Below are 24380 nucleotides of genomic sequence, written 5' to 3' on the forward strand. Positions count from 1 at the left end.
TATGGAATGGACAATCATCTTTAGTAACAGTTTAGAATTATCGTAAATTATCATTCTGTCATTAGCAGCAGTTTGTTATTGTTGATTAAACGCAAAAAGAAAAAAATAGTTTTCCTGCTTTGCTATGTATGTAGGAATTTATATAGATACAGTAAATAATATTTGTAATAACATATTTACTAAAAGCTTTAAATATCATTATTTATCACTTTGATCATGCGTGTTTAATGCCTTCATTTGTTTATTATGATCGAAGATGGAGCGTACAGTAAACGAATGGAAGGTTTCCATTTCAGGCGGCGTCATAAAGAAAAAAAATTATATAAATGGCATTCATTCCATTTATTTGGAAGTTCTAAGAAAAATTAAGTAGAACATTGGTAATAACAAAATCAACATATAATCAATACTTGGTAAGATTGCTGTCGATGCAAAAACTAACCTATACACAGATGTGTAAATGCGTCTGTTTCTTCGTTATGATCAGAGATAAACGTAAACAAAACATTGGTTGTCGTTTTTTATTGTGCTTTTTGACGTGTTTAGGAAACACATGATATAAAGTAACCTTTATCTTAATAATTCTGGATAATCAAAGATACAACAAAAGCTAGTCTATAGAGTGATGGTTTTGCTATTCACCAGTTGTCTTATACAATAGATATGACAAACATTAAAATTTGTATATTTTGGTTCGTGTTATAACGGGAAATATGTGGTGTTTACACCCATCCTGGTTGTAATTTTATGCATTTTTCAAGTTATAACTTTAAAGTATATGAAATGTTTGATTTATTTACAAGAACAATTTGATATTATAAAAAAATGCAGCATAGTACATAGAAAGTATTGGAAATGGGTAGTAAACACGTTTGAATAGGGAAGTTGCTGGTTGCCATGGCCCCAATGGAATTATTTCTATTAGTTGTGCGTTTTCAAATATGCGATTTTCCATTTATACGAGGTCATTGATCGACCAAATTCTCATATAATTCGGGACCCTACCGTGTATATAAATATATATATATGTATGTATATATATATATATATATATATGTGTATATATATATATATATATATATATATATATATATATATATATATATATATATATATATATATATATATATACATATATACATATATATATATATATATATATATACATATATATATATATATATATATATATATATATATATATATATATATACATATATATATATATATATATATATATATATATATATATATATATATATATATATATATATATACTGAACAGTATATATATATACATATATATATATATATATATATATATATATATATATATATATATATGTATATATATATATATATATATATATATATATATATATATATATATATATATATATATATATATAGTATATATATATATATATATATATATATATATATATACTGTATATCCTGTATTTCCCATGTCATAAGAAGCACTTTTTTCCCTAAAAAATTTCCCCAGAAATCCCCCTGCATCTTAACACCAGGATACAGTTGTATAGGGGAGTATGGCAACCCTCATACACCTTAGTAATGACATAAAAATACTCACAGGCATCAGAAATAAAATATAAGACTACAATTATCATTCATATTTAATGCACTTTCTTTAATTAATGAAGGCAACAAGATATTTTTGTTTTGGTGGACAGCTGATTACTCTCCATCTACATACAAGCCAAACAAGGCACCTAATGGTATCCAAGCAGCCGATGCTAGGATGTATTGCATGTTTATGCAGTATTTATCTATTTTCAAATATTTTGTCATTTTGAAATAAAGCAATATTTTGGTATTTACTTTGTTTCATGTATTTACTTTGTTTCATATGTTCTGAAATTATATAGATAGTTGTTGCTGAACAGAAAATTTAAAGAGAGCCTCTCACAAGTTGAGTATAGTGTTACCAAGTTAGCTGTAACTTAACTAGACCTAGAGTCACAAAAACAACAGGAAAAAATATTCCACCAAGTGAAATTTATAAAAAATTCTTTATTTCATCAATATTAATTTTTGTATGAAATATGTACATGAGGAATTTGGGAAATATTACTGAAATTTACTTCTCTATTGAAAATTGGTCAAGAGCATTTGGCACTACTGCTTTCCTGTAAACAAACACTTGAAAACATTGTTACGATGATAGCAACTACTTCTGGTTTTGTGGTTTCTTACATAGCTTATGAGATAAAATTGCGATAACAGGTGTACAGTACAACTAATTAATATTTACCTAATATATTTCATTAAACGAAAATATGAAAATTTACTGTGCCAGACGAAAGCTCGCACTAGAATTCACCGACTAAGAATTGCTGCTCGTCAATTAATTTTTTCCAAAAATTACAAAGCTAGATACTGTATAGGGTGCATCTTACGTCTTGTAACGTCTCATGACACGGGAAATACGGTAGGTGTGTGTATGTATATATATATATATATATATATATATATATATATATATATAATATATATATATATATATATATATATACACACACACACACAAGGGATGGCACAAACTTTCGAAATCATGGTGAAGAGGACAGAGTTAAATCTATGTCAAAAGCATATAAAATGGGTCCAGCTAGGGCCGACTTGCATGAGGCAATTGTGGAGGATGCCAAATCTGGGACAGGTAAGTCGATCAGAAAGCCCCCCCCCCCCCCCCAAAATTCCATAGATTTAGAAGGACTTTTATATTCCACGTATCAAACCCAATTCTTCCACTAAGATTCATACCGATTCAAAGTAGTGGAAGTTCTATAATTTTCCACAAATACCAATTTGTCCCATTGAATTTGAAATCCTCTCTCCCAGGCCTAATGCAAAAAAATCATGAGATGAAGGGCATTCCGTTATCAAGATGAACCTAAGACAGTTTTCCTCTGTACTTCTTGAGACAGGTTCGGGCTGGGTAGAGGTACCAGCCTGGAGTTCATCATAGCACCAAAGGATACCAGTTGCTCATTGGCCAAAGAGGAGCAACCAGGACTGCTGTCCACCTGAACAATCAAAATTTGTCTAACACCTTCAAGAGAAGATTGAAAGGTAGAAATACGTTAATCTTCTCCCAATGATTCCAATTCATGAATAACACATCCATACCTATCACCTTTAGATCTACATATGGTACCACATAATTGGGAAGTGTCTCGTTGAAACTCGTTGCAAACAGGTCCACTTGAAGACCTCGGACTACCCCTTCCTTGACAGGGAATGATTCATCTAAAGACCATTCTGTCTCTAGTGGATGTGTTCGAGATAGAGTCTGCCATCCCATTCAGGATTCCCTGAGGTGAGATGCAGACAGAGATCACCTCTTCCTCTAGGCTAATGAAAAAATGGCAATCAGTACATGGTTTAATTGGGGAGATCTTGACCCTTGCCCGTCAATGCAATGAACTATTAGTCTGCTGTCTAATAAAAGACGGAAATGAATGTTGTTTTGTACATGTAGACTTTGCAGGGATAAGAAGACTGCCATGGTCTCCAGAATATTGAAGTGGAGGTGCTTGAAACTCTGGGACCAACTACCCTGTACATTCTTGAGAGGACATGATGCCTCCCAACCGTCCAGTGAGGCGTCCTTTGGTAGAAACACTGTAGAAGGAAAGTGCAATGAAACCATTTTGGAAAGACTCCTGGGATGTGACCACTGACGGAGTTGCCGTCGAAGCAACCCCGGGGTCGTCTTCTGATAATTGCGGGGAGCTGTGGAAGCTCCTTTCTTCTAAACCTTGCTTGTATCTTTGAGTCTGACCCTGAGGACAGGGTTCGTTACAGAAACGTACTGATATGAGCCCAGAACAATTTCCTGACAATGTCTGGTGGTCTTTCTCAAGTAGATGAAAGACTGAACTCACCGGGCTATTTCCTTCCTCTTGGCGGCAGGAATAGAGAGGGCATGAGTCGTTAGATTCCAACGAATCCCTAACCACAGGAACCCTTGATCCTGGTTCAGCCTTGACTTCTGGAAGTTTATTTGGAATCCTAGATATTGGAGGAATCTTGCCATGTGATATGTTGCTTCTGTGCATTCCCATGCTGAGGGAGCTCAAATGGCATATCTTTGAATATATAAGCCTATCTCTCTAGCCTGAAATCAGTGTAGGGGGAGAAGCGTTGACCTATCGGAAGATGCCAATAAGCGTCAGTAAGATCTATAGAGACGATGTAAACCCCTCGAGGTAGTAAGGTCCGTATCTGCGAAATATAATTTATTTTGGACTTTTAAGTATACAGCAAAAGCAATTCAACCAATTTTGACGGAACGGAGGACGATGACAGTACAAATACTGTTGTGCCAAAGAAAGCAACGAATATGATCCCTATGACAATGCTGTCTTGATAAATTTTTAAACACTTTTTAATAATTTGAATGGCATGGTGAATTTTGATGGTTTTTAATTTCAAGTTAATTTTTCCTTTTTTAAAACTTGTTTGCAAAATTTTTTTCATATATACCAACGTAGGTATAGAAAATTCTAGGTTTAGGACAACTAGGCTAGTCTATCAACTTCACACAATATAGCCCGATCACAGTACAGTACTGTATTATAAATAAAAATAAAATTACCGGAACATATTATTTTACATAAAGATAAAACTATATACTGTGACTAAGTGAGTATGATATAGGATTTCAAGTTAAAAAAAAGAGAGAGAGAGAGAGAGAGAGAGAGAGAGAGAGAGAGAGAGAGAGAGAGAGAGAGAGAGAGAGAGAGAGAGAGAGAGAGAGATATTATTACATCATTACAGTAGGTATTTTTTTATAAATGCATACACTGTACGTGTAAGTACAATATGTACAGTGCATAATTTGGTATCATTGTACTGTATTACAAGGCAATGTAACCTAGGGAAAATAAACTACTTTTTTCTATAGGAAAAAATTCCACTCTCTTCGAAAATGACCCTCGTTCCCGTCACAAATGAAAAGTTTCAGAAATATATACTGTATATATATCTATATCCAACAATAATGGGGGACCCCCAGTGGGAACTTGGGGTTTTGGGTTGGAAAAACATACTGGAGAAACGGTATATAATGGTGAAAGTAGGCTTTTCTTCTCTATACATTACGTTCTCGGGCTTATAATAAACCGATGAAAAAATACGGTAATATTGAGCTGTGAAATCTAACATTAGCAATGTTAGCGTAACATGCTAACATTAGCAGTGGTTTTCTTTCATTTTTTGACATTCTACGGGTCGGTTGTAGTCGCTCTCGTTCGCTCGTTTGTATGTGGCAGGTTTCGACCTTCTGTGCATAAACTCCTGGCACCTGCGCATAAACTCCGCCTCCACCAATAGGATTTCTTCTTCTCTACCCGCCGCATTAACTATTCGACTTTACCCGGTTTATTCAAGTATTTGACTTGATCCAGTACAACTATACCATTCCTTTTATGTAATACCCTCGTATAAATATTACAGTGAGCCCTCGTTTATCGCGGTAGATAGGTTCCAGACCCGACCGCAATAGGTGAAAATCTGCGAAGTAGTGACACCATATTTACCTATTTATTTAACATGTATATTCAGACTTTTAAAACCTTCCCTTGTACGTAGTACTGTTAACAAACTACCCTTTAATGTACAGAACACTTAATGCATGTACTGTACTACAGTACCCTAAACTAAAACAGGCACAAATATTAAAGGCGATTTTATATCATGCGTTTCCTAAACACGCCAAAAAGCACGATAAAAAATGGCAACTAATGTTTTGTTTACGTTTATCTCTGATCATAATGAAGAAACAAACGCATTTACACATCTGTGTATAGGTTAGTTTTTGCATCGATATATTGATTATTCAGTATAGTATGTTGATTTTGTTATTACCAATGTTTTACTTCAATTTTCTTAGGACTTCCAAATGAAATGTTTTTCTTTATGACGCCGCCTGAAACGACGGCGTCATAAAGTAAACAAAGAAGGCATTTAACGCGCATGATGAAAGTGATAAATAATGATATTACAGTAAAAGCTTTTAGAAAATATGTTATTACAAATATTATTTACTGTATCTATATAAAATCATACAGTACATACTGTACGTAGCAAAGCAGGAAAACAATTTACGAGAGAGAGAGAGAGAGAGAGAGAGAGAGAGAGAGAGAGAGAGAGAGAGAGAGAGAGAGAGAGAGAGAGAGAGAGAGAGAGAGAGAGAGAGAGAGAGAGAGAGAGAGAGATTGTTTTACGTACGTAAATGTAAATTTTAAACAAAAAAAATATGATAGGTTACAACATGTATACTCTTCAGACCCTTCCCTTTAACTTAATGCATACTAAACTAAAACAGGCACAAATAATAAAATGTTAGAATATTAAAGTAAAAAATAAAGATTGTTACTGTACTCACCACGAAAGAAGTTGAAGAAAAACTTGAATGATGATGGCGATGAATTTGCTGCACAGTAGAAATGATGATGATGAAAGCTGATGATGTCTTCTACTGTGCAGCCAATAGTATTTGATGTCTCTTCAGATGGAGGTGTCTTTTCCTGGGACACCTCTTCAACTTCTTCCTGGGAAACTTCTTCAATTTCTTCCGAAGGCATACTAGCAGGAGGAACTGGCTCTTTTTTGCGAGGCTGGAAGAACATTGTGATCGGAAGTTGCTGCCGCTGCTTCTTTTTTCGCTCTAAGAGCATCCTGTAGGGAGTCATGATGTCATCGACCTTGTTGCAGAATTGCATAGACCGAACCATATCCTCGTCCCACTCTTGCAACATTTCTTTCACCTCCTTCATATGGTTGCAGACCTTGGCAAGCCGTTCTAATGTTAAGCCCGTTTCTTCAACATTTTCTTGGGTCTCTTCCTGTGTTTCGCTCTCTTCTTCACTGGCCGATTTCGTCAGGTCTTCTAGGTCTGCGTCAGTTAGCGGCTGGGAATGGCAGTCCAAAAACTCGTCGACGTCTTCAGTCGTCATGTCGCCAAACCCGTCACCTCCAATTATCGCAGCCAACTGCACAGATTTGCGTATTGCAGAGTGTTGGATTTCAGACGGAGTAAATCCCTCGTCGTCGTAAACAATCTGGGGCCATCAGCAGCCTTACACCATTCTAATATGGTATGACTGCATCTGATTTGCGTTTTATGTTCGATTTAATTTTAATACGTACTGTATACAGTACTGAATTATCGTATGATCACATTCTCTTTTCGTGTTTTATTTCTTTCTGTACTGAATTATATGTCATATGTAATGCAATGAACAATCAGTAAGAGCAGATATTACTAATTACAGTATTAATGGAATTACAGGTAACGAAATATCGTATCTGGGGTCTTCAGATATCGCGGTATTTTCGAAATTTCCGGAAAATCCGCGATATGTTTATATATATGGGTTATGAAAAAAACCCGCGAAGTGGTGAATCCGCGATGGTCGAACCGCGAAGTAGCGAGAGCTCACTGTACGTTTGACCCAAAAATTGTTTTATTATCCCATACCTTATAAAATCACCTCATTTTATATTGCCATTAAATACTATTTATCATACACTCCATTTTATCTTGCTATATTACTTTTATACATTTTGTTATTACCTTGTCACGCCCCGATTTCACATAAATACTTGCTCTGGACAAGTTTCCCATTCTAGTTCATTCATGTTTACTCTCTAGACTCCATTGTTTTTCCGTTAACCAATCACAAACCCATACGTATGGAAAGTTTGGACAGGGGGTGGGGTTAATATTCCCCAACCCCCCCTTATCTCTTCATACCGCTTCCAACAAATCCTTTTCCGTGGAAACCTTTGTCCTAGTCAGGTCTTTGTTATTTCAAGTGAGGTTTTTTTTTCGTATTTTACGATAGAAGTTATGGAAACTTGTAACGGCTGCAGTATTCCATACATAAAATCATTTGCTAAATTTCATGGGGAATTTTTTGATACGTCATCCAGTGTTGATAATTTCCTTAAATCACATAATGTAATACCCCAACGTTTAGGGTGAGGCCCCACTGAATCCATCGTGGCGCGTCACATTCGTCCAACACGGCTAAGCGTTTTGTGCGTTTCGATCAACTGTTCTAATTCAAATACGAGTGGCCCCACACGGCGCATGCGCGTGGGTGACGTACCGGACCACATGCGTGAGGAACAAAACATTTTGTTTTTAGCCGCAGCTGACGTGCGTCTCTGAGCTGAGTCAACATGAAGGAAGAATTAATTACCGCGGTGTACCAGCGACAGCCAATATGGGATCCCAGAGATTGCGATCATAAAGATCAGAGTGTGATCCAGAAATTGTGGATGGAGATTAGTTCAGAACTGGAAAATAATGATATCAGTAAGTATCTAATTTGCCCTTTATTACAATATAATGATACATGTAAAAGCAAGAACATTTGACTTTTCCATAGAATTAACTAGATATGCATAAACTCTAGTATAATGGTATACAATTTATTAGAAAATATGAATACTATATGGAAATTACAGCAAACAGTTTCGAGAACATTACATAGATCTATCAATCATACTACCAGGCAACTTCTCCTGTTGGAGTACAGAAGTAATCAGCAAATTTATTCCTTATATTTTTGGCACACTCTTTGTAGCGATTATTTCTCCTAGCATTACAAATGGAGCGTAGGTCTACTTCAGGACCATCTACTGTTCTTAAACACTTCTAATTTTGTCGACAGCAATGAGTCATAGAGCAAAAACTCGCACGCTCCCTCCATAACTAGTGGTGCTGAACTGTCCGTCTTGTAACCATAGCTCGTTGTTTGGTTGGACCACACCTGCAAAAGACATTCATGCTTATACACGCACGAGGCTGCTTAGCCGTGTTGGACGCATGCGACGGATTCGTGGGGCCTTAGCCTTACAGTGTCCCAAGTGCCATTCATAGAAGTTAAGACGTCACAATCTCAACACCCCAGTGACCAACAAGTTTCGTCGTCTGGGTCATAAAAGTAAGTCATTCATTTCTTTAATTTTAATGTTTTAAACATGTGCAGCTCAACATTACCGCTTGGCGGAACAAGAACCATTAGTGTTGTCTATGTCAACGTAACATTGCTAATATTAGTTAATTTTAATGTAACATTGCTAATGTTAGCAATGTCAGCGTAGCATTGCTAACATTAGCAATGTCAGTGTAACATTGCTACTGTTAGCTTGCGCAGTACATACGTTCTTGATGAGCGAAGTTAAAAAAAAAAAGGGTAAAAGTCTTGGAGCGCAAGAAGAGCTATTCAAAGTTCCAACACGTTGATATGGCATTGAAGCTCTTGTTAGGACCACTGTCCTGATGCGATATGTTGATGGCCACCTTCCTTTGACCCATCCATGAATAACTGGAGCTCTAGTGGGAGAGTCATAAGAGGAGAGCCCCTTAAAAGGTTTGCCTTGTCCACTCACCAATCTAGGTGTGTTCAGACTCTTCTCTCATTGTGACCAATAAAATAGGGTGGTAGAGATGTTGAGACTTATGTTCTTTCAACTCCCATTGGAGCAATCGTGGGTGAAGACAACCATTTAGAATGAGACGTTCCAAGGAGATGAGATGTCCCTGTAACTTCTGTCACTAGCAAGCTGAAGGCTCAGGCATCCTACCTTGTCCTGAGATTGGAAAGTTTTCCAGAGGACTTGTAGATGTCAATTACGAGGAAGATGAGTCTTTACTCTAGCACTAGGAGTTCTGACTTACCACGATCCCTAGTTCATGACAAAAATAAAGAATTGCTCATGCTAACATTAGCATAAAGATTAAAGTGAAGACTTGTGGAGCTGTTGAAATCGTGAAAAAAAGCACCTTGAACTGAACTGGTACACTCTGCTTGTCACCACAAAGCGTAGGTACTTCCTGGAGGCAGGATGGACTGGGATCTGGAAGCATACGACCTTGAGATCAATCGTTATCATGAGGTCCAAAGGCCTGATCGCTTATTTGACTGGCCGCAGTCTCCATCTTTAACTAACTTGTGTCCAGCCTAATGATGCATATTCTACAAGAGTAGACTGAAGAAGCCTGGGGAGTTGTCATGACCTCTTGGAGAGTACCCTTCTCTAAAATAGACCGAAGGGATAAGTCTTTCGCCGATCCCTGGCAATAGGATGATGACATTACTGGTGGTTGAATTTGAGGAGGGGGAGAGCTGACAAAAGGGAGGAGGTATCTGGATTGAAGGACACCTACCGTTCATCTTTCCATCCTGTAATACCACCACCTCCTCCATCTGGGTTTCAAGCATTCTCCCACAGGTGGTGGCAGGGAAGAATTGCCACCCAACCCTATCGGGGTTGTTGTTCTTGTCTTTTCATCCTGCGTCAGACTTGCCCTTGACCTTGTCTGATAGGAATGGGCTGGTTTGTTCCCTACATGAGGATAAAAGAGGTGGGGCAAGCGTTACTTTTCTCTGCAATACTATGTGCCTATTTAGCTGGAGTCAAAGATCTTGCCTAACCAGAAGTGGAAGCAGGCCTTGGTCACTGGAAGGATACTGCCAAGTGCAGAAGCAAGTCCTGGATGGCTTTCCTCCACTTTTCAATATCTGCCCCAATTTCCTCTATTAGAAACAGAGAAGAGACCTTCTTTGAGGCCTTCCTGAGATTTAATATCTCCCATTAGTCAACTTATTTATACAGCTGGAGGCCATGGCACTGTGCCTCTTCAGGACTAAGTTTGCCCACTTGTTGGACGCTTGACAAGTTAAGAACTTGACGACTCTGGCTTCCATCAAGATGTCCTTGAGAACCTTCTTGTCAGAATTGGACAAGTCCTCCATGATGACTAAAAGGCTGACTGTGCCTGCCCAGCCGGCAATCAAGGAGGCAGCCTGATGAGTTGCCATTGGCATGCCCTCCTGGCTCGAAGCCTCATTTGGTGAGGTGGTGGTCCACGGTGAAACACAGGGTCAGCGCGGCCACTGAAGGATTAAAAGGTAAGAGAGAAGGAGATGCCTCCTGTGCGAATTAGTACTTCCTCAGCCCCAGAAAGATGGAGGAGTCATCCAATATATAACGACACATCAGGAATCGCTTCTTGCAGAGACCTGCGTATTGACCTTGTCTAGCGATTTTAAGACCATGATTGATCAGGGAAGCACCAAACAAGCTCTGGAGCTCAAGAGGTGCACAACACAGCTGATCTATGCCAGCTTTCTTCCCCTTGGGAAAAAAGCAAGGTGCCTTTCCAAGGCCATTCACTCAGAAAATGTAGATCAATACCTGTAAAATGGTTGAATCTGACTCGCCTCCTTCAAGATCAGGGTCATTCCTCTCCGATACCGCACCAGGATGGTCTTAGGAGGGGCCAAAAGTCAAACAAGTCTCTCGCTCCTCTCTCCTGGGAGGGGACTGGGAACAAGGGGGACTAGCAGCAGCACTCCTTCTCGGGTCCCTTGTAGTTTGAGAGTCCTAAGCACTGAGGGTTCGAGGGTCTGCTGTAGTCCTGGATTCATTCTTCGGGAGGCTCTTTATAACTTTTCCTTCTCTGAGGTGTGCACCCTCCAAGAGAGGGGAGGGGTGGAAAGCTGGTCGTTTCCTTTAATTTGCATCCTCCATGCAGTCCGACAATGGCCAGGATATGTCCGGATTCGGAGCAGGACTGTCGGCCGAGTCGAATTCCAATGGCTAAAACCCACAAATGTCAACCAGGCTATCTACCTGGGTGACACGACCCCTTTTGACACCTTTGTAAATCATTGAGCATTATAGGCACATTGTCTAGATCCTGAAACTGGTATATTTTGAAGCCTTTGTCGATCTTCAATACTTACAGGCACAATGTCTCGATACTGAAACTACTAAGGAGACCTGTCTTAGTAGTTTTAGGATCTAAATATTGTGCCCATAGGCTCGATAACCAACAAAGGCGTCAAAATATACCTCCCCAAGGTGATTGATTGATCGATATAAAGTTTTCAGACATCCTGACATCTAATGTCATTGATGCCGTCACCAAGGTGACCAACGCTTTCGGACTTATCAGAGGTTTGTCACCCAGGTAGATAACCCTGATTGGCAATTATCAGCTGTCGCCATTGAAATTTGACTAGTGTTGGGGATCGTGACTTCATCCTTTTAAGAGAAAGATTCATGATAAGAGGATCCTCCTCACAATCATCATGAGATGTGTGACTAAGTCAAAGTCTAGAATCCTGTGCCTCTTCTTTAAGTATTGTGTGTACCTAAGTGCGCATTGGTGAAATGCGTCCAGCCGATGAGCGCATGGGTGAGGTACATGTAGGCAAGGCCCCTGTAGGTTATGGGCTCTGGTCGAATCTCGTCTAGACTCTTCAGTAAGAGATGAAGAGGGGTCAGGCAGAGGTTGACATGCAACCTTGCAAGCATACTCAGCTGAGAGGGGACTCTTCTTTTTATACGTTCGATGATTAAGTGTTAGTCATGTCTCTGAAAGAATTCTCTGGAGAACTAGCATGCTCCAAAGAGCTAGAGCGTTCAGGCTCGATAATTTGGTGTTCTTCGTCTCTCTGAAGAATTCTCTGGAGAACTAGCATAGTCCAAAGAGCTAGAACATTCACACAATACTTCGCTAGTGGGCAATCTTGATGTGCCATGAGACTTGTGAAGAGGGACTCCGTCTTCTGGGCCCTCAAAGGGGAAAAGCCCAAGGAATCTCTGGCAGTAGAAACACTCTCCTGTGGAATCTTCACAGCAAGCACCAAACTCTATTAACTGCTCATTGGAAGGAGGACCTTGAAGTTCCAAGTACGGTCACAGCAAACGTAGAGCTTCATCCATCTGTAAAGCAGAAGCAGAAGACTCGCTGGGGGTAGAGGCCCTACCGTTTTGCTAGAGGAAACAGGAAAACCTCTTCTACCCGACGTCTGCCTTAAAGGTAAATTGCCATCACTCTTGCCTAACCAGCCTAAACAGGTAACCAACGGGGAAGGGTTGGAGGGCAATGTACCGGGGTCAGAGGAAGAAGTTGAGACTTTTTCTATTTTGAGGATAACCCCTTATGTGAAGATCCACTTTTGGGGTGCCTGCTCCTCCTGCCATACGCTACCCACTGGGAGGGTGACCACTCCTGACACTGCACAAGGGGAGGCCTGACTGCAGGAGTGTCCTCTGCAGGAAGGGCAAAAAATGTGAGAATCTATTTCCCTGGTACTCAGGAAGGTGCTAAACTTGCTGTCTGACAACCCCGGAACATTTCCATATGCATCCTCATTGAAGAAATTATGTCATTAAAAGAAAAATTACAGCCCACGCAAATCTGTCCACACTGACGACTGCTATCAAAGTGACAAGTCACTCAATGAGGAAGCAAAGGGGCGTAGTTTCTATGCTCCCAGGTAATAACTGCCAACCACCTGTTTACACTTTGTTATAAAATTTTAACTAGTGTATACCACCTTTGCTCCTATCTCTCCTATGAAAAGGACAAAAGTTTGCATTTGTACAGGAATGAATTCTTTTTTTATACCATAGATCAGTTCAAGAGTACTGTATCATACTTTGTTATTTCAACATTCATAAATGAAATATTCAACATTAAATTTCTTACTAGACAGACTCCAATCGATATTTAACCTTAAAATATTGCTACAACAAAAGTTATAAATGTAAAGGTAGGCACAAGCGACCAATAAAAAGAAAACTGGCCTTAAAAGTGCTACAACCACCCAGATTTCATGGGCTTCTGAAGTGACCTAACTAAAAAGAAAAATTACAAAATCCTCTCCAAAAGTATGGTAAAAAAATAGAATACAGTGGATCATTGACTTGAAGAAAATTAATAGGATGGTCAACGAATTCTTGTGGAAAACATTCAGCCTAAGTAAAGCACCTAATGTTTCATCATCTATATGAAATATAGGATTATTTTATGTACATCACATTAGTTTGGAGGGAAAAAATTAAGTCATAAATAAGGCGTACAACCACCTCAAACTTGCACTGAACCCAATCAAATGGCTTAAAACTAGCAAGAGCAACAACATGGAATTACCAAAACAAATCTTGAGAGGAAGGCCATGTGAAAGAAATATATGACATGAAGCAAGCCTTAATCTTGCCTTTTACATATATTGTACATTAATATACAGCATTGTTTTTTATCATTCACAGTGAAATATCAAATCAACCACCATAAAACTACATGGCCTTTTAATAAAAGTTTCTAATCATTGAAAGACAACTAATTATCAGTTTTACAGCAAATGCATGCATAATTGTAAATATTACTGTATTACATATAAAGCAATTCAACATACATACATACATATACCAAAGGCACTTCCCCCAATTTTGGGGGGTAGCCGACATCAACAAGAAACAAAACAAAAAAGGGGACCTCTACTCTCTACGTTCCTCCAGCCTAACCAGGGACTCAGCCGAGTTCAGCTGGTACTGCTAGGGTGCCACAGCCCAACCTCCCACATTTCCACCTCAGATGAAGCTTCATACTGCTGAGTCCCCTACTGCTGCTACCTCCGCGGTCATCTAAGGCACCGGAGGAAGCAGTAGGGCCTACCGGAACTGCGTCACAATCGCTCGCCATTCATTCCTATTTCTAGCACGCTCTCTTGCCTCTCTCACATCTATCCTCCTATCACCCAGAGCTTTCTTCACACCATCCATCCACCCAAACCTTGGCCTTCCTCTTGTACTTCTCCCATCAACTCTTGCATTCATCACCTTCTTTAGCAGACAGCCATTTTCCATTCTCTCAACATGGCCAAACCACCTCAACACATTCATATCCACTCTAGCCGCTAACTCATTTCTTACACCCGTTCTCACCCTCACCACTTCGTTCCTAACCCTATCTACTCGAGATACACCAGCCATACTCCTTAAACACTTCATCTCAAACACATTCAATTTCTGTCTCTCCATCACTTTCATTCCCCACAACTCCGATTCATACATCACAGTTGTTACAATCACTTTCTCATATAGAAGCAATTCAACAAAACACGTAACTTGCAAACATAAAACTTGCCTAATTTTCATTTTTAACAACAAGGTAATGTTGTAGGAGCTAGACAAAACAAAACCAAAGAAATGTGCGATATACATTTATAAATTGACTTGAACAGACTAGACTAGAAACACAATTATGTGAACATCACTTTTTTCGTGAAAAATGACAAATTCGTATATAATTTGTATTTTTCCTAACAATACAACCTTAGCTATTTAATAGGGGTATTACTTTCGGCATAGCTGAAATGACAAGCCATTAATTCTTAACAAGGGTTAACTACCCACTACGCTTATTAGCGGGGGTAAGGAGGGTAGCTTGCTACCACTCCCCCTCACACACCTGTGATTGAGCTCACTTTGCTTGGAGGTAGGACTTCAAGGGGGATAGGGCTGGAGGGTAAGTTTGGTTAAATAGCCAAGGTTTGTATAGTTAGGAAAAATACAAATTATCTACGAATTTGTCATTTGTTCCGTAACTGGAATACAAACCACACTATTTAATAGGGGTGACTCACCCATTAGGAAGGGTGGATGACCCAGCCAATCTGGCTTTATGGCTTTACCCAGAGGCTCCTTATCTGAGTGTTAACACTCAAGAAAAAAGGAGCCCCTGCACCTTGCTAAAACCTTGCTACGCAAGGTTCCCAGCCTACGCAAGCTGTGTGTGAAGGTATGTAGAAATGTGACTCGTCCAAGAAAGTTGTTCCAAAGTTCTTTAGATGGAAAACTGTGCACTAGGACTTTCCTAATACCACCACGTCAGGGTATGGGGACGCAACAGTATTAATCTTAATACTAGGTACACAAGGGAGCATGGTTTACCTGCAGTGGTTTGAGGTCAACTAAGCAGAGACCCCAGGATTCTGCTTTCCCTAGAGAGGGGATGATGAAAAAAAGAATAAGGGCCAGTCAAACCTTTTCATTCATGCAGACTAAAACCAGGTAACAATGTCCTCAACCTTCTGCTACTTGTCCAATAAGGAGCTTGAGGTTTTAAACCAGCTGTTGTGCAGCCACCACAGGACCGATAGAAAATGTATTGAGTCTCCTGTGGGTCACGTCTCGCAGGTAGTGGGATGTGAATGTGTTTTGACGTTTCCACACCCCAGCTTGAAGAACCTGCATCACTGAATAATTTCTTTTGAAGGCCAGGGACATAGCTATGCCCCTGACATCATGTGCTCTGGGGTGACGTGACGGAGGAGGGTCTGGATTCAGTGCAAGGTCAATGACCCTGCGAATCCATGCTGAGATGGTGTTCTTGGTGACCCTCCTCTTGGTCCTTCCTGTGCTGACGAATAGTGCCGGCACACGAGGATGGGCTGCGGCTGTTCACTTGAGGTACAGCCTCAAACTCCTTACTGGGCATAGTAAGAGATGGTCTCGGTCATCTGTTACAGTACGGAGACTAGAAATCCGGAAGGAGTCGAATCGAGGATCCGCTACTCCCGGGTTCTGAGTCTTAGCAATAAACTCAGGGACGAAGCTGAACGTTACCTCTCCCCATCCTCTTGAATGGGCGATGTCATACGAGAGATCATGAAGTTCCCCGACTCGATTGGCCGTGGCCAAAGCTAGCAGGAACACTGTCTTCCAAGTCAGGTGGCAATCTGTTGCCTGGTGTAATGGTTCATAGGGAGGTCTCTCAAGAGACCTGAGAACTCAAAACATGTTCCATGGGGGAGGTCTCACTTCTGACTGGGGGCAGGTAAGTTCATAACTCGGTATGAGTAGAGAAAGTTCTAGCGATGAAGAAATGTCCATTCCTTTCAGTCTGAAGGCGAGGCTTAAGGCTGAGCGATAGCCTTTCACTGCCGAGACTGTTAGGCGCATTTCCTTACCGCAAATACAGGAGGAACTCCGCTATTGCTGGATTAGTGGCATCGAGTAGAGAGATACCCCTTCCACGACACCAAGCACAGAAGACTTTCCACTTGGCCTGGCAGACTGCTGCTCATGATTTTCGCAGGTGTCCAGACATCCTAATCGCAACTTATCGCAAAAATCCTCTCTCTCAGAGAGGAGATGCTGGATAGTCTCCAGGCGTGAAGTCATAGCGAAGCTACGGTTTTGTGAAAGATTTTGCCGTGTGGTTGTTTGGGTAGATTGTGTCATGGAGGGAGTTCTCTTGGCGGCTCCGTTAGGAGTTGCAGAAGGTCCAGGAACCATTCTGCGTGATGCCATAGCAAAGCTATGAAGGTCATTGAAAGATTGACCGATGTTCTGGTCTTGTTGAGCACCCTCCTCATCGGAACAGGGGAAGGCGTAAACGTCGATGTTGTTCCACCGTTGTTGGAAAGCATCTTGTCAGACAGCCTTGGGGTCTGGGACTGGGGATCAGTACAGCGGGAGCCTGAAGTTCAGGGCCATTGCGAAGAGGTCCACAGTCGGAGAACCCCACAAGGTCAGGAGTTTGTTGGCTACTAGATGATCCAAAGACCACTCGGTACTCTTTATCTGAGATACTCTGCTCAGGTTGTTGGCGAGCACATTCCTTTTGCCTGGAATGAAGCGTGCCGATAGTGACATCGAGTGGATTTCGGCCCATCTCAGTATCTCTACTGCTAGATGGGATAGTTGCTGCGAAAAAGTACCTCCTTGTTTGTTGATGTAGGCCACTAGTGTGGTGTTGTCGCTCATCACCACTACAAAGTGACTTGTCAGGCACTGCTGATACTGTTGAAGGGCCAGAAAGACAGCCTTCATCTATTAGATATTTATGTGGAGGTACTTTTCTGACTCTGACCATAGGCCTGAGGTCGTGTGGTGAACAGCACGTGGGCCCCCACCCTTTTTTTTGAAGCGTCTGAAAACAGCATCAAAACCGAGGGGAGGACGAGTAGATCCACTTCCTTTCGTTAATTCTCATCTGTCCCCCACCACTGGAGGTCCGTCAGTTCCGCAGGTCCCATGGGGATCTGGATGTCCGGGGAGTTGTGAGCTTGATTCCACTGGGACTTGAGTTGCCACTGGAGGGATGTCATCCTGAGGCAACCATTGGGAACTAGACGGGGCAGCGATGAAAGGTGACCGAGGAGACGTAGCCATGATTGGGCTGGAAGTTCTTCTCGTCTGAGAAAAGGTCTTGCATCCTTTCTCAGCCTTGCTATCCTGTTGTCTGATGGGAAGGCTTTGTGGAGAATGGTGTCTACAATCATGCCTGAGTATACCAGTCTTTGAGTGGGAAGCAGAGAGGACTTCTTGAGATTTACCCTGATCCCCAGATCCTGGCAAAGTCTCAGAAGTTTGTCTCGGTGTTGAAGAAGGGTTGACACCGAGTCTGCTAGGATTAGCCAGTCGTCCAGATAACGGAGGAGACGGATGCCAATCCTGTGTGCCCAAGATGACACTAGGGTGAAAACACTGGTGAAGACTTGTGATGCTGTTGAAAGACCGAAGCACAGCACCTTGAGCTGGTATATTCTGTTATCTAGGCTGAATCTTAAGTACTTCCTTGAAGACGAATGGACTGGGATCTGGAAGTACGTGTCCTTTACGTCCAGTGTGCACATGAAGTTTTGCGGTCTTACTGCTAGTCTGACCATGTCTGCCGTCTCCATGCTGAACGGAGTTTGTTTGACAAACTTGTTCAGAGCTGAGAGGTCGATGACTGGTCTCCAGCCTCCAGACGCCTTCTTTACAAGAAAGAGTCGACTGAAAAAGGACCTCTTGGAGAGCGCCCTTCTTCAACAGGGTCTGGACTTCTGCCAGAAAGGCTTGCCCCATTGCAGTTCCCATAGCAATTGAGTTCAATAACACTAGATTCCTGGTCAGGGGAGGTAGAGATGTTATGAACGGGGAACGAGTTCCTAGACTGATCACAGAGATTGTCAAGGAATCGGCCCTGAGTTGCTTCCACCTGTTTGCGCAACTTTGTAGGCATACCCCCACTGGTGGAAATGCAGGGGAACTGCCTATCCTAGCGTTTGCGGCCTCGGCTGCTCCCTCTAGGATTTTTACCTCCCCTGGAGGACTTCTTGCTTTTCCTGTCTTTGACAAGAAAGGGCTTAGACACCGTTGTCTTCGCTGCAGTTTTTGTCGTCGTTGTGGTCTTGGTTGGACGGGACGGTTGTGGTGCTGGAGGTTTATAGGGCTTAGATGTTAAAGCCCTATGGAGGAGGGAGTCTTGATGTGACTTCCTCCACCTCTCAGCAGCATGTTCCACATCCTTAGGCTTGAACAGATGAGACCCCTCTATGGAGGAGTGCCTGAGCCTATTGATCTCGACGCTAGGGATCTTCTGGTGGAATCTCTCAGCTACTGCATCCCGACGTTTCAAGATGGTATTTGCCCACAAGTTCGAGACTTAAGAGGGCAAGAAACTCGATTGTGCGAGTACCTTAGAGAAGAAAGGTTTCCAAAGCTTTCCTGGTAAGTTCCTTGGAGAAATCCTCAGATCGTATCAGGATACCTAAGGTCCCCAACCAGATATCAAGCCACGAAGTAGCTTGCATAGCATACTTCGTGACCTTGTCCTGGTTGAGGATCTCGGCTGCCGAGAACGAGACCTGCCGGTTGGAGTCTCTCTCAAGAGGGACTCCCCTGATTAGCTCTTCCAGCGAGTGGTGAAAAAGAAGAGCTGAACTAGGCTCCTCCAGGATCTTGAAGTAACTCTTCTGCTGCACGTGAGGAGGTGGGAGGAGCTTGTTTGTGGTACCGGAACTGTTGGAGGAGGACATCTCGGAGAGCTGCTGGGCGATCTTGTCCCTGGTACTCTTCACCCCTTGAGACCAGGGCAGGGCTGCACTGGTCTTAGAGGGTTTTTGAGTACCTCCTAGACTGCGTCTTTGCCCTCTTGAGGGAGGATCTCTGGGTCGGATAACCCGTTGAAAACCCTCATTAGAGTCAGAACCTGGAAGAATGCATGTTCTGACTCCTGCTGGTCTCCTCCTGTTGTGGGACTTGCAGTGAAGTCTCATTCTATCCCCATAGGCTCTTCTTGGGGAGAGTCGCGGACATTCCCTGAGTGGTTGGCTGGCTCCATCCTAGCCCTAGTGGAGGACTTTGGAATGGTTTTGGAGTCTTTAGATTCCTTCCAGGGAAGGAGGTAAGACTCCAACATCGATGAGTGTGGCATATCCTTTCTACTCTCAGACTGTGAGGAACTCTCAGCGTGAAGAGAAATTTCCTCCATTGGTGCGATGGGGGAAAGTCTCTCTTCGCGTGGTTTCCTAGGTGACGGGAGATCTTCGTCCGAAAGGGATGGAGAATTAGTCTGAGGAATAAGAGGAACTTGCCTCGATGGTCTGAGTGGAGTCAAGTTTCGCTCTCTGGGAAGTGACCGCATTCGGAACTCCTCTTTTCCTCTTCAAAGGGGTAGAGGAAGCCATGGTTCCATGCCCCAGATCAGACAGGACAGACTTGAAAGCCTAGGTTACGGCTCTGATTAAGGTATTGAACCAGGGCTGCTGGCTGACAAGACGCACTGTCAGGCATACCCCCTGAAGGGAAAGGGACAGAAGGTTCCCTGGGAGGCTTTACTGGAATTGGTGGGTTCGCCTTAGGATGTAGCTTAGGGATCCTGAACCCCTCTGCATGTTTCCCTTCTCCCACAATGCGCAGTGGTATGCGCTTGCGAGGAGGGGATTGAGGGAATGGCGACCTTGCCGGATGACGTTCCTGTTGGTGCGCATGCCCGCGCGGGAGAATATTTGCGCTCGCGCCAGGGAGAATATTGGTGCTCGCGCACGGGAGACTGTTGGCGCGGGAGAACATTCGCGCGCGCGGGCGCTCAGGGGAATCATGATGGGTGCACGGGCGATTGTTGGCGTGCATCTGTGTGTGGACGCAGGAAAAAGATGGTACGCCGGTGAGCGCAAAACTGGTGAACGCTGGTGCGCAGGTGAGGGCAACAAGGTTGTTGCCTCACCTACGAACTTGCGGGCAGGAGAGTGATGGCGCGCAGGCTTTGGCTGACGCGTTAGTTGGCGCGCAAGATGGCGCACAGGAGAGGGCGGATGCGCAGGTGATGTGGGGCGCACATGTTGGCGTGCGGGAGAGCGCTGTTGAGCAGGAGAATGTTGGCGTGCAGGTAACTGGCGCGTAGGTGAGCGCTGGCGCGCAGGCGAGTGCTAGCACGCAAGTGGGCGCTGCCGCGTACGAGATCGTGGGCTTGTGTGCACAGGGCGCAAAGGTGCAGGAAAGCGCTAGCGCGCAGGAGATCGTTGGCGTGAGGCTGGCGCGTAGGCGACCCTGAGCGTGTTGGCTCAAGGTGCGCAGGTGATCGTGGGCGCGTGTTTGCTCAGGGTGCGCAGGTGATCTTGGGCGCGTGTTTGCTCAGGGTGCGCAGGTGATCGTGGGCGCGTGTGTGCATGTGGGCGCGCAGAAGATCGCTGAGGATCTTGATGGCGCGTAGGCGCATGTTGGCACGCAAGCGTGTGAGGTTGCTGCCCTTTGTAAGGGCGAGTAAGATGGGTGGTACGCTGAAGCATTGGTGACTGACGAGCTGCTGGTGAGCGCTGGTCAGGTCGCGTGGGCGCATGGTGCGCAGGGCGAGTGTGATGGCACGCAATAGCGGACTTTGGTGGAGCCTTATTAGGCTCATACAGGAACGGCGATGGAAGGTCGGAAGGTCTGTTGGATGGATGGTCGACGTGTCCTTTTAAAAGGACGATCATCCACCGAAGGATATCGCGAACGATCTGCAGAGATATCCAGGACCGAAGTCACAAGACTGGATCCAGGTGCTGTGATGGATGATCGGTCTAGAGGTTCCTCTGCAGGGGACTGCATTAAGACGTTGAACCAAAGAGGCGCCTCCTCACCGCAGGTGACCGTCAGCAGTCCTCCAAAAGGAGTACTGTATCTGTAAGTGAACTCCCCTGGGGGGAAGAAACACTAGCAGGAGAGACCGATGAAGAACTTAAGTTTCCCCATCGGAGGATGATCAGGAACAGGGGAAACTAAGTTGGCAGCTACCGTAGAGTCTGGAGTGGCAGAGGAGATGGGTGATGTCGCATGAGACACCTCTGACACAACAACGTCGACTAGTGTCGGGGATCTACCTCTGACGGTGACGACGACTGCTTGACAGAAACACCCATGCGGATGAAATCAAGCAATGCCTCCTTGGAAGGCGAACCCGTAAGCCCCACGGAGGACCAAATCTGAAACACGAAAGTTAGTGACAAGGCCTCCCAGGGGGGAGATGTGGTGCTGCTTCGCTAGGGAAAGCAACCTCATCTCTTGAGACCCGGGGTTGGTCATAAATTGGTCTACGCTACTACTCGACGATCTCTCGAAAGAGACCGACCGAGTAGGAGCTTCGGAGGAGATTTGGGAGATGAAAGAAGAGGCCTTGGGTTTTTCTCCCTTCGAAGCAACGAAGGAGAAATATCCCGCTTGGACTTCTTCTTCCGCCGTCGCAAAAACCTCTCCCACTGAGAGGAAGACCACTCCCTACACTCACTACACTTGTTGACACTATCACACTGTTGACCTCTGCAAGGAGGAGAAAGGGCGTGATGATCAGTCTCGACCGCCGACATGAAGGTTCCACAGGGGCGGTGGGGAAGTCCAGGGCAGGGGCGGTTGGGAAGTCCAGGGCAGGTGCGCATGGTTGCAGAAGTCCACTTCACACACAGTCTAATAAAAAAGAAAAAGCAAAAAGCATTAATGGCAGCCAATTGTCGGCGAGGATGAAGAACAGCAACGTCCGTTAACCATCCGAGCCGAAAGCAAAGTGAGCTCAATCACATGTGTGTGAGGGAGAGCGGTAGCAAGCTACCCTCCCTACCCCCGCTAACTAGCGGTGTGGGTAGTTAACCCTTGTTAAAAATTAATGGCTCGTCATTTCAGCTACACCGAAAGTAATACTCCTATTAAATAGCGTGGTTTGTATTCCAGTTATGGAACAAGTGGTATTTAAAAATGAGCAAATTTGTATACACCAATCATGTTTTTATTGGAAAAAAAAAGTTTATAATAAATAAGGTTTACACTTACCAACTTTCCTTTTCCTGATCTTACAGCTTCAAGCTGTGCTTTTCTCTTCCTTTGCTCTCGATAAGCTTCCAATGCTTCTGCAATAGCTTTCTGAAACTGCATCTCCAGTGTTTTACTTGATGCTGCCCTTGAACCCTTGTCCTGAGGACGAATAAAATAAAGCATATCAGTTGACATTCCCAGATCAGCAGGAGCTACCAAGAATGAAAAATATCAACTACTACAAATTCTATTGAACCATTATCATTAATAATACTACTGATAATAAATTATCAAAGCAATTCTCAGCAAAATAAAAAAATTTAATTTTGTTCATTCTCAAACCTTATACGCTCCTCTCTTGGAATCACTTGACTTAAAACCACCAGATGCCTATCCACTGGGTGACTTTCACACCTGTTAGGCAGGGATCTCTCCCTACCTCTTGGTTCTTATAATATCAAAGACAACACAACCCTTTATATAGACACAAAACCACAAGTGAGAAGACAGAAATTATGTGACCAAGGGGTAACAATATAACTTTCATAATTGAAACTGTTTATTCCGAGATATTTTACATCTAATCCACATCCTGATTACCACAAAACCCAGCAATGGGGAAGTGGTAATCAAAAAAACTAAATCCTTAACCTATTGGTCTTATCTTGTATAAATTTTCATTCAGTAAAAAATCTAATAGAAACCTAATAATATAAGGAATCATACATATGAAGACTCCTCTACTATCATGACTTTAATATTCTCAGCTTTGAATTCTTACAAAATTGGAGCTAAACCTTCTAAACTACATATACCCAACTTTTCAGGTTTTCTTTCCTATCTTCAGCATCGTGATCTTAGAAAACAATTATCTCTAAAATATATTTGATTATTTTGATTATCTTGGAAACTCATCAAAATGATTTGCATTGCTTCTGGCAACCTTCACCCATTATCACTGGTGGTAAGGGTCTCACAGTGCTCAGAGCTTCCATTCTGATTCTGACTAGGACTTGCAGATGGGTGGATGCAGTATCAAGTAAAACCTAAAGAACTTACATTTGATAACAACTGGGATCATAATGTTCAGAGCAATACAAGTCTCACAGTCCTCAGAGCCTTCATTCTGATTCTGCCTAAGACATGCAGTGGGGTGGATGCAGTATCAAATAAAACCTAAACGACTTACTGGGATCATGATGTTCAGAGCAAAGGATACTAGCATCCAGTGACCCATGGTTAAGTGACCTAGTGCGTACAGCCTAGCAGTTTTTTCATACGAGAACCTATCTTCAATGGGAACAAAGTTCCCATTAAGGGCTAATATTAGGAATGCCCAATCTGTCACACTCCCCCTCAACAGCAGTGTGAGGATTTTACAAGTTTACTATTTAGTAAATTGACTACCCTTCATTAATCTGCTCACCAGCATCAGTGTCTGTTCCAACTTCATAACATTTCACCTGCTGATCCCCAGACATGAT

General features: G+C 42.7%; 1 protein-coding gene across 3 annotated transcripts in view; it reads right to left on the reverse strand.

The window, feature by feature from the left end:
* Positions 1-24380, reverse strand: part of LOC137615274 (histone-lysine N-methyltransferase NSD2-like) — a 521040-nt gene that overhangs the window by 148213 nt on the left and 348447 nt on the right. For all 3 annotated transcript variants that reach the window (XM_068345003.1, XM_068345002.1, XM_068345001.1), the window contains exon 13: positions 22915-23055. In XM_068345003.1, the coding sequence (XP_068201104.1) occupies positions 22915-23055 (141 nt within the window). The remainder of the gene's footprint in view (positions 1-22914; positions 23056-24380) is intronic.

Source organism: Palaemon carinicauda, chromosome 21, assembly GCF_036898095.1.
Source record: "Palaemon carinicauda isolate YSFRI2023 chromosome 21, ASM3689809v2, whole genome shotgun sequence".
NCBI classification, from domain to species: Eukaryota; Metazoa; Arthropoda; class Malacostraca; order Decapoda; family Palaemonidae; genus Palaemon; species Palaemon carinicauda.